The sequence below is a fragment of the Argentina silus genome (genome assembly GCF_951799395.1).
Source record: "Argentina silus genome assembly, chromosome: 16".
Lineage (NCBI taxonomy): Eukaryota > Metazoa > Chordata > Actinopteri > Argentiniformes > Argentinidae > Argentina > Argentina silus.
The window spans coordinates 15,065,943-15,077,266 of NC_139670.1; the positions used below are offsets into that span (position 1 = coordinate 15,065,943).

General features: G+C 44.9%; 2 protein-coding genes across 2 annotated transcripts; one reads left to right on the top strand and one right to left on the bottom strand.

Moving 5' to 3' along the window:
- Positions 1-1,426: 1,426 nt before the first annotated feature.
- LOC310817569 (FERM domain-containing protein 6-like) lies at positions 1,427-6,407 on the top strand (the record flags this gene model as incomplete). The annotated part of the gene is made up of 10 exons (XM_083688205.1): positions 1,427-1,517; positions 2,725-2,804; positions 3,018-3,046; positions 3,205-3,348; positions 3,991-4,000; positions 4,126-4,191; positions 4,354-4,422; positions 4,719-4,893; positions 5,550-5,712; positions 5,815-6,407. The coding sequence occupies 10 exons, from the start codon at positions 1,427-1,429 to the stop codon at positions 6,008-6,010; spliced, it is 1,023 nt and encodes a 340-aa protein (XP_083544331.1). The 3' UTR covers positions 6,011-6,407.
- An 893-nt stretch (positions 6,408-7,300) lies between these two features.
- On the bottom strand, positions 7,301-11,066 carry LOC310817259 (uncharacterized protein). Its single transcript, XM_083687730.1, has 2 exons — positions 10,802-11,066; positions 7,301-9,764 (listed from the first exon to the last, which is right to left on the bottom strand). Exons 1-2 carry the CDS (start codon positions 10,971-10,973, stop codon positions 8,473-8,475), a joined length of 1,464 nt encoding a protein of 487 aa, XP_083543856.1. The 5' UTR covers positions 10,974-11,066; the 3' UTR covers positions 7,301-8,472.
- Positions 11,067-11,324: the final 258 nt, after the last annotated feature.

Below are 11,324 nucleotides of genomic sequence, written 5' to 3' on the forward strand. Positions count from 1 at the left end.
CATCATTCTCCCACTAATGTGGGTAAAAACATCATTTTACCGCTGCTAGACAGCAAAATGATGCACACAAACCACTTAAACTTTACTTTGTAGCACTCGGACAATAAACCTTACCTGTATCCTTTGAGCAGGATGCCTTTTTAATGCACTGTAGTTTTCTGTGTTTTTTTTCGTATGTTATGCATGTTAGCGAAGGCCCATGTAGCATGGCCGCTAAAAGAACTCACTGTAAGAGCATTATCTCATTTGAAAAAAATAAAATAAAATCGTATTTGTTTTCTTACAAGAGCAATTGAGTTGACCATAGGAAGACACCAGCTACTGAAAAACAAATGTCTCTTTTTATGTTCCTGCTTCCATAGAACAAAAAAAAAAAAGTCAAAGCACACTTGTGATTTGTTTGTTTTGTTTTTAAATAAATTAATGATAGATTAACAATGCTCTCTTGTCTGTACTTATTATTAATTGAATTATTGATCTGATGCCCTGTTTTGATGGTAGACTATTTGTCTTTCTGTATTGAAAAAAATAAGTAATCTTGAGATTGTCATTATACAAATTAACATAAATATCATTGCTTTATTTCACACTCTATGCAATAAATTATACATCGGTTTGTGGGAAAGAGGGGAGGGGCAAAAACATGTTTAAATGAGGGATCTAGAAGGAAATGAATACTCGATCAGCGAAATTGGAAAACATATTCCTGTATTCCTGAGCATGTGTAAGATGTTACTTTAGCTGTATGTAAGTGTTAACTCAAACACAATGCAGAGGACATGACATGAGATATCTAGGGAGGAGGAGGGAGGACGTAGGCGGTATTAAAGTAGAGGAGGAGTGAGACAAAGAAACAGATTGTCAATGAGTACTGTAGCGTCGGGAGAGGTTTTGAACAATACAGCTGGTCGAAGAAGCCTTAGAATCATGACTAATAGAAACAAAAATGAAAGAGAGGTGTGTGTCCTTCTACCCAATAAGGAGCAGCTTGATATGACAGTTGGGGTGAGTGTGTTTTGGATACCTTGTAAATGTAAAGGGATATTTTGTCTTCATTATCTGTCTCAGCATGATCTTAATCATATGCCATTGTTTGACTGACAAGGTGTGTGCATGTGCTAATGTACAGTACCAGTCAAAAGTTTGGACACAGCTTTTCATTCACTGGTTTTTCTTTATTTTTTATTATTTTCTACATTGTAGATTAATATTGAAGACATCAAAACTATGAAGGAACACATATGGAATTATGTAGTAAACAAAAAAGTGTTAAACAAACCGGAATATGGTTTATATTTTAGATTCTTCAAAGTAGCCACCCTTTGCTTTGATGACAGCTTTGCACACTCTTGGCAAGTTTGTGTCCAAACTTTTGACTGGTACTGTATGTTCGTATACATATTCATTTGTGTGTGTGTGTGTTCAGATGAAAGTGAGGGGCCAGGAGGTGTTGAGTCAGCTGTCTGAGCTCCTGGGTGTTAAGGAGCTGCATCTCTTTGGTTTGAGCATACTCAGAGGTACGTTTCAGCTGAACAACTCCATCTCTTAGGTGTGTGTGATGTGTATAATGCACCACTGTAGCCATAATTGCCTTGAATTCAAGGAGCCCCTAAACTGTGTGCGTGTGTGTGTATGTGCGCGTGTATGTGCGTGCGCGCGCATGTTTTCTCTGTGGGGGTATGTGTAAGTTGTTGTGCGGCAATTAAATTTGGAATGCCTACAGGGAGGGAAACAGGCAGACAGGGAAGGATTGATGGAGTGCAGCAAAATAGTGATGTAAGGAAAAGATACTCGACACAGGAGGGAGGAAGTAAGGCATAGCCATAGTGTTCCAAACCTACAGTCATCCATAAAAGTACCCCTGGCTTCGGTTACATAGGGGACAGGGTACGAGGAAAAAATGCTAACCTGACGATGTGAATGCAATATATTATGAAAGTCAAATATCAGCGTGTTATCATCATCATATTGCTCACCTGCTTCTTCCAACTTCTTGTCTCTGATGTGTAGAGGTGAAACTCTGTGGCAGCCAACTACTGAGTTGTTGTTCCTTTGGTGTTTTGTTGAAAGTTGAGGGGTTAACAACATTAAAAACTAAACTGCTTAGGGGTCCAACATGGCGGGAACGTTCCTCTACTTGCAAATCACAGGTCTCCTCTCTCCTGAGTTTCGGTTTCTCAACGTTCTATACTATGCTCTTTCTTCTCTATATCCCTGTCTCCCAATCCTTCTGGACTGTCTAATAAAGAAAAGATACACAAGGACAGTGGACAGCCCACTCTCCTTAAAAAGACAGAGAAAAAACCCCACAGCACTTTGGCATGTGTCAAATGTAATGTCAGATCCCGGATGAGCCCCCAACTGTTCCATACCTGGTTAGCCTGAGGCAGTCTATGAGTTTTACCTCAGGTTTTACCTCACCAAGCTGTAACCTAGTCTCTGTGTGGTGCACACAACATGAGTGTCTGTAGATGGGAAGTGTACAGTACGTGTGTCTGTGACTTGTACCACTTCCCATGGCGTCTCCAAGCAGACAGGCGCCCCTGCATAAGCTAGCCCGGGCAATGTTGCCGTTGTTCTGTTTGTTTTAGGATGATGTTATGTCCCCAAATGAATGTGTACATTAACAGAACTAAAGTCCAAATGACACATTAGTCGGTCACAAATGTTGGACATTCTGTTCATGTGTTTTGCCTGTTGGCTATTGATTTGTCATTTTTTCAGATGAAGAACATCTCTTCCTTGATTTGGAGCAAAAGCTGACTAAGTACTTTGGCAAGGAATGGAAGGGACGGTCATACAAGGTAAGGAGTCGTCTGTGTTTTATGACATAAGTTGGGGTGGCAATATAAAAACGGATGTTTTGATAGGGCATCATGTTATTCTAATTGCGTGTCTATATTTAAGTAAATTCCTGAATTGAATTACATTGAAAATGGAACTACCTCCCAAAAACACAGTACTGAGAGAGCCTTATTTCTTCATAGGATCCAGTGTGTCTCTATCTGAGGGTGCAGTACTATGTAGAGTACAGTCAACTGATCCCGTGAGTCCCTTTACCCCTCTCACCCATAAGGTTTGGGACACATTTTGGGAAAGAAAAAAATAAAGTAATTCCAATACTAAATCAATACTGCATGTCTGTTCTCTTTTCCGTCGTCTCCCACTCTCCCCTCTCTTCTCTCGTCCGTGTGTGTCTATCAGGAGCAGCAGAGTGCAATACCTGTACTATGCTGACCTGAAACAGCGAGTTTTGCATTCACAGTGCTACCACCAGGAGGCGCTTTTCTTTCAACTGGCAGCATATGCCATGCAGGCTGAGTTGGGAGACTTCGCTGCCCAAGGGCAGCAAGAGGGAGGAGGACAAACGAAAGGAGGAGAGAGAATGGGCAGAGGAGGAGAAAAAGGAGAGATAGAAGGACAGGAAGAAGAAAGACATTACTTTCATCCCCAAGAGTACCTACCTCCTTGGGTGTGTGTGTGTGTGTGTGTGTGTGTGTGTGTGTGTGTGTGTGTGTGTGTGTGTGTGTGTGTGTGTTTAAGGCACTGTAACATGGCCCAAGGTATGGAGTGGGCATGCCACATGTAGTGCAGAACAAGAGACAGACAAACAAGGCGGCAAGATCTAAGGCAAAATAATATAATATATGGCCCAATACAACACAACTTTAATTAGTGTGTCGTGTGTGTATCTGTGTGCTTGCCTGTGTGTGTTATAATTGTATGTGTGTAGAGAGAGAGAGAGAGAGAGAGAGAGAGAGATGGGGGGATGCACTGGAATTTGGAGACCTTTTTGTGTGTGTGTGTGTGTGTGTGTGTGTGTGTGTGTGTGTGTGTTTCCTAGATTGTGAGGCGTCGTGGGCGGGACTACCTGCTCCTCCACACTCCACTCTTGCATGCAGATCTAAGAGGCATGTCCCCAAGCGATGCTGTCCTGCTTTTCATAAAAGAGGCCAGCTCTCTGCAGACTGTCCCTGTCACCCTCTACAGGATGCGACAGGTCAGAGGTCCCTGGGGGTCCACACACACACACACACACACACACACACACACACACACACACACGCCTCACAACATTACCTCAAATGACCACGTCTCCTAAGATAATTCTCTCTCTCTCTGCAGGGTAAAAAGGAGAGGAAAGGTTCTGTGCTCCTTGGTCTGGCTTTGAAAGGAGTCTATATTTACCAGGTGTGTGTGTGCGTGCGTGCGTGCGTGTGTGTGGCCCTCTGCGGATAAGATTAGACACTAGCATATTTCAATGGCTAGTTGATACTGTCTGCATTGTTTAACCTGATGGATATGGATTGTGCTTTCTGTGCTGTCGGCCTCCCTGGTTGTTTCTCTCCTCAGGAGGTGGGTGGAATACTCCATCTGCTGTATGACTTCTCCTGGTCCGACATAGACCGCCTCACCTTCCAGGTGTGTTCTGGACAACACACTTGTACCCTTTTCACACGACTGAGCTGAGCTGAATCTGGGCAGTGACCGATACAATCAGACATCAGCTTCTGAGATTTATGGTTTAGTTTCATAAACATTGTCCATTTCATAAACATAAATAATAATACATTGAATAAAAATAATTTGCACATCTGAAACCTACCTACACCTCTGTTTCCCCTCCGGTGTCGTCCATGTGTTGGTGTGTACATGCCCCTTGTTCATGTCTCAATGTCATGAACAAGGGGCAAAGTTTCCCGTCTTCTCTCTCTCAGGGCTGCAGGTTTGAGATCCAGGCAGTGGGTTCTCTGTGTGTCCCTAAGCTGGTGTTCTACACCACCTCCACCCTCCATTCCAAACACATACTGAAGCACCTGAGTGACAGCCACCGTCTAAACATGAACACCAGAGCCACTGCGACTCAACTTCGCCAGCAAGAGGAAAACCAGGGTCAGGGTCTCTATCTTACACTGAACCCTATTTGACACTACTGAGCCCGAACCAAGCTGAGCTGTACCGGGCTGGCCTGGTCATCGTCCACCGTAGTTGCTGAAACAGTGCTGGAATGGACAATGTGAAAGGGAGATATCAGTCAGCACAGTATGGTTCGGGTTGGCCTTGTGAGTAAAGCCCCGGTAGGGCAGAGGGCACTAGCCCTGGAGAGCAGCAGGGGGTGCAGGCTTTGTTTCCAGCCCAGCCTAGCCTAGCATTGACACATCTCACTAATCAAGGTCTTGATGATTGTAGAATGCTGTGGTCCTCTGTGGCTCAGTTGGTAGAGCATGGCGCTAAGAACGCTTAGGTTGTGAGTTTAATTCCTGCTGCTCGGACCATATATACTGAAATGTATACACAATGTAAGTCGCTTTGGATAAAAGCGTCAACTAAATGGCATATATTATTATAGAATGCTGTGTATAATAGATTTGTTACTGCTAGGATGGAACAAAAGTGAGGTGTTTTAAAACTCAATCTCCCCTATCCCCCACTTTCTCTCTTCTCCCTTTTTCTCTCTCGGTCCCCCCCTTTCCCCACCATCTCGTTCTCTCACCTTCCCCCTCTCCACTCTCTCTGTCTCCCCCCCCCACCCCCCCATCTCTCACCAGTCAGCAAACTGTACAGAGAGGCTTATATCTGTGACAGGGTGGGGTTGAGTCTGAGGCTTTGCAGCAGCAGCGGTGAGGACAGCCTCACATCTGAGGCCACGTCTGATCGCATCCCGCAATGCCGCGTCTCCATGGCAACGACTTCCGCCACCACAGGGCAAAGGTCTGAGGAATCACCATGGGTACCAGGTGAGAGGGACAATAACTCAGTAGGAGACAGGTTACAGTAGACTGTTTATTGTCATGCCTCAACTGTGTGTGTGTGTGTATTTTGGATTGACATGATTTCAGAGATTGAGCTGTGTGTGGACGAACCAGAGGAGGTCTCTGTCGATGACCCGGATGAGATGATGTGGTTGGCTGAGCTTACAGAGGGTGTATCTGTGGATGGCCCCTTGCTAATGCCAGTGTCTCGCTGGGCAGGTTTGTCATCTCTACACCACACAGCCAATCAGATATGAGACACACACAGCTAATCAGATATAAAAAGAATGTGAAACCTGTGCCTTAGCTGTACTCTCTTCCTTTTGCTGTTCAAACGTACAAAACAATTCCTAATTCTACATGGACAATGAGAGAGAGTCAACATGTTATGCTCTACACATGTACATGGTCATACATGTCACCCACATCTATGTTTCAATGTCTTATGCTAATTGCAGGTGTGCATTTCAAGTCTGTTTTTTTCCTTCTCAGATGTCACCGTGGAGATGAAACAGGTGAGTGCTGGGACTTCCTCACCCCTCTGCTTATCTCTTGCTCTATTTTGGTCCTGTTTTTCCCTTCTCTTCATCTCAGACCTCAAAGACTGAGGGGGGTAAAAGCTAGGGGTAGTTTTAGGACCCGATATAACATTTTTCCCCTAGTTCCAACTCTCTCCTGCCTCCACCACTCTTTCCCTCTCTTTCCCAAACCACCACGCACGTTCCTGCCCCCCCCCCCCCCCCCTCTCTCTCTCTGACCCTCATCCCTACCTCTTCCTGGCACAGGTTTTGAAGATGAGGACCCCTGATGGTGGTTCTGTGGACTAGTTGTGTACTCCTGGGTCTGGAGGAAGAGGATGTTCTCCAACAGCCCAGATAGAGATCCTCATGCTGGACTCTTTTCCATTCCCACACCCTTCTTTATTCAGCAGCTCCCCAACATGCTGATGTACTTGATATGCAGTCAAACATTTTCAAAAGCAGGGATTTAGTGGGCTAATGTGTTGCCATGTGTCAATGTTTGCCCCCTGAGCTTGTGCACGATTGGGTATGTGAGTATGAGTCAGGAGGACTATTGCATCAAGTATTATTCAAGAGAGGAAACAGCACTCATTGAGAATAACTCAGCACAATACCGTCTGTTTCCGCTTTAGCCTGTCCCTGATGTGTGTGTGTGTGTGAGAGAGAGACAGTGCCAGCGCCAGCACAGGGCCGCAGACGAGCTCCATTTTAGCAGTTTGTTTGCCTTGCTGAGATGACTAGAGAGGAAGCCCAGGGCCCGGGCAGAGCAACATCAGCTGGCAGCCTGTTGTAGACGCTGCTGAAACGGATGAGTGCATCGTCAATACTGTTACTATATTATGAATACGATCACTGTTTCTGACAGAGTCTAATACCTAGCTACACTCCAATCTCAAAGGCCTCAGCATGCTAGTTATTTTGAGCATCTATTGTGCCAGTTTCGATTTGCTTCCTGCACAGCCTCTGAGTCTGACTCAGTTCCACATATTAGTTTTTCCTCAGCTATCATATTTACTGCGGTGGAAATTTGAGGCGATTGAGGAATAGGCTATAATAGGCCTCTCACTCACACAGCCTCCGAGTCAAAAAATGTACATCCATTAAAATAAAGCTTTATTAAAACATACACTTTTATTCCTAATGGGGTGCGAGTTGGTGCGAGTTTCTGTGTTTCAAAGCAGACAGAGAATGTTGAATGCTGATGGTCAGACTTCAGGAAATGTCTCAGTCTTAAGATAAGAGGCGCATTTCCATATCTTCAGGAGGAATGACGAGTGGTGAACATCATCTCAAACTAATAAATGAGCTAATACCTATAGCAGGTATTACTGCCCCCTAGAGATCAGAGACACCACGGAACAGAAATGAGAAAGGACTTGCACGAGGAGAACACTCTCTTGGAATCAAGGGAATTCTTTTGAGACACAGCTGCAACAGACGGGGTTTAGTCAAAATTAGAGATGCACCGATCTGATACGGAGCGCCAGTTCACGGCTGTTATTGGCCTAAAACGCTGAATCGGAGATAGGGAATGCTATTTACCGATCTGATGCCATGATGCAAACTCATACCGTGACACCCCTACTTGGAATCGATATCGGTGCATCCCTAGTCAAAATGTAGTCTGTTAACTTACTTCTGGTTCAAGCCGAAAACCCCCATTATTTTTTCTCCGTTGGAATAATTTTTAAAATAGCTAATATAAGTGTTGTGTTACACAGCTGTTACGTTTCTTGTACATTCTATTTTCCAATTAACTCGCATTTGTTTCTGGTAATCGTAATCCAAAACAAATTGTCTCTGTAAGCCTATATGTTACACAACGGTTATATGAGCTGTTTGGAAAAAAAATCCTGAAGGGAAAAATGGATAGGGATTTTCAGCTTGAACCAGAAGTAAGGTCAACAGACTACACTCTGATGGCACGCTTCAGAGCTCTCTCTCTCAAACATCAACTGCCATACTGACAACTCTGCAACTGGGCAATCAATTCAATTCACTGAACATGTTGGGGAATTCAATAAGCATTTCAAGTATCCTACACACACCCCACCCTTGCAACTTGATGGCGAGCTTACGGTACGTTATTTGGTGACGGTATTAACCCCAGCTTTTAAATGACTACTGTATCCAACTAAGAGCAGTGACCAAAGGGCTCATCTTCCTACTGTGGTCAGTCATACTGGACCTTTCAAAATTCACAAAGACACATTTTCCTCAGTGGTTACTGCCATGTCTTCTCTGTTGTGAACATTCCTCATGTGCCTTTTAAGGTCTCCCGACCACCGGAAACATTTGCTGCAGTCGTTGCACCAATACGGTTTGGCACCGGTGTGGACCCGCTGATGCCGACGAAGATCACTCGCCGACGTAAAGCTATATCCGCACAAAATGCATTTATACGGTTTCTCCCCCGTGTGAATCCTCATATGATCCGTCATGCTTCCCTTCTGAGTGAAGCATTTGCTACAGATTTTACACTGGTGTGGTTTCTCCCCCGTGTGAGTCCTCATGTGATTCATCAGGTTATCCTTGCGTTTGAAACACTTGCCACACTCTTGGCAATCGTACTGTTTTTCCTCAGAATGAATTTTCTCGTGTCGTTGCAAAGTGCATGACGTGGTAAAGCCTTTCCTGCAAACAGGGCACTTGTAGGGTTTCTCTCCGGTATGAATCCTCATATGAATGATCAGGCGTGCCCTCACTGTGAAACATTTGCCGCAGTCTTTACACTGATATGGTGTCTCCCCCATGTGAGTCCTCATATGATCGGACAAATTATCCTGACTGTTGAAACACTTTCCGCATTCCTGGCATTTGAAGGGGTTCTCATCGGTGTGATACCTTTTATGCGTTCGCAAATCGAACGCTGTGTTGAAGTATTTCCAGCATATAGGACACTTGTAGGGTCTCTCCCGTGGGTGAGACCAAAACGGCACTCTCAGTTCACTGGTTTTCCTGGCCCGAGCAGAGACAGAGGAGCTGGTTCTTCCTTGCGCTTGATTTATCTGCGTTCTCTTTGATTTCGGAAGCATTGACCTCGCCGGCAGTCCTCCACTCTCCACCACATCAACACCTTCACTGTCTTCACTCTGAGTGGCGGAAAAGTCTGGATTGACCGCGGGGAGGAACTGAGAGTCGCAGGTTAGCTGTGGTAGTCTGTAGCCCTCTCCATCGCCTTCTGTTTTGATCTCCACAGGTACGCTGATGGTGGGCGGAGAGTTACTTTCTCTGTTTTCAACAGTTTGATTTTGGTAAAGGTGAGAGGGCTGTGGTGGGTTCTCGTCACAGTCACTTTTAACACCGTGAGGAGTGAATAGGGAGGCTTTGGTGTCAGACTCCAGCCACTGAAGCTGCTGTCCTCCCCCTTGGTGGGTCCTCAGCTCCTGGTCCTCTGTTATCCATGTGGGCTCGAGATCCTCCTGCCCCAGACTGGGGTGCTCAGGGGGAACCTCCTCTTCAGACACAGGTAGAGTGAGCTGATGGAAGTCTGGAAGGAAAGAGAGAGAGGAACAAATGGATAATAAGAACACAAGTTAGGAATCATAGGAGCAAATGCCAGGTGCCGGGCTTGTTGTTCTATCTAGGACAAAAATTGGCTTATACAGCCTTGGATAACCACACCATCACACTCTAAAATGTATGATATAACTATAGCCTGATAACTTCATATGCTGTTTGAAATTGACTACTGTAAGCATGTTTTCTTCTGCATAAGACCTGTGTTTGTATATTTTATTGACATGGTAAGAATGCCCCTTAAGTGTTTCCACTTTCCAGCCCTATTGAATAAAGCAATAATGCCTCTGACGCCTTGATTTATCGTCAATATTGTCAAGGGTGGGGGAAATTGGGAGTGACAATATTGACGATAAATCACGGCCATTATTTCCAAGAGACTTACGGCCTGCTCCTTTATTTAATTGCGACGGGTATTGATTATGCACGCTGCACATCTGCAAAACTAACTGCCTTGGAGGTCCACGGCAACAGGAATGGAGCTGCCAGGAGTGTGCGGGGGGATATATCGTCGGCGGGTAGGTATTCGTCTTAAATGGCGGAATAAAGTTGTATATGTTGCGATCGGAAATGTATTTCGGGGTAGTATGGAAGTAGAGGACTTTAGGCTCACGATGATGTATAAGATGACAGCCTAGGCTACGTACAGTACACACGATTACAGCAAAACCAATTGAATTGACCTTACGCTATCAATTGCCTCTGAAAGCAATAATGCTTTTTTTATTAACAGTCATCGTGTCCGTGCAACTGAAAGCTCCATCTGTAGGACATCCATCCAAGCATGAACTGATTGATACCGCTTCTCGTTTGTGGCTTACAACCTTTTCCCAGAACCGATTCATCAGGCGTAAGGCCGAGACGTGACTTCATTCAGGCTAATGGCTGATCGAAAACTGAACCAAACACACCCTGTTGAACAGACATGCGAGTCCATTGAAGGCAACAGCCTTTTTCTAATCATATAGATAGTGGCAAAACAGCAGTCAGTAGGTTTAAATGGCCAACCTGTTTTGTGTAACAAGTCCAGCAGCCCTTGAAGACGTTCGTTCTCCTCTTTTGATCGGTACACTTCTTCTTCGTACTCCGCGACCGTTTTTTCCACTGCTCCAAATATCTCAACAGCCGCCGCTGTAAGACGCTCGGTCAGAAACAATTTAAACAACTGTATCTTGGACATGTTGAAGACAAATCGCCACGTTTGCGATAGCTATCGCAGATGTAAACAACAGCACATATTAATCAGAGATAACCTCAGCTGCTCTCGTATCTACGTCTTTTCAGACACATTAAAAAAAAACTTCCGGGTCACGGAATTTCGGAATTTTTCAAGATAAAAGTCCCAAAGTAATAAATCAGTGAGAGCCTTCCCTCAGGCTGGCCCGGCCTGTGGCGCCACCCTGTGGCTCAACACCAAACTGTGCACTGATAGACCGAGGAGTGTCGGGGAGGAAGCTCAGAAGGACAAGGAAACTAGCGTGACACTGAGTACAGTGAGTATCCACTGGAGTTGGTGTTTGTGCATTGGTAT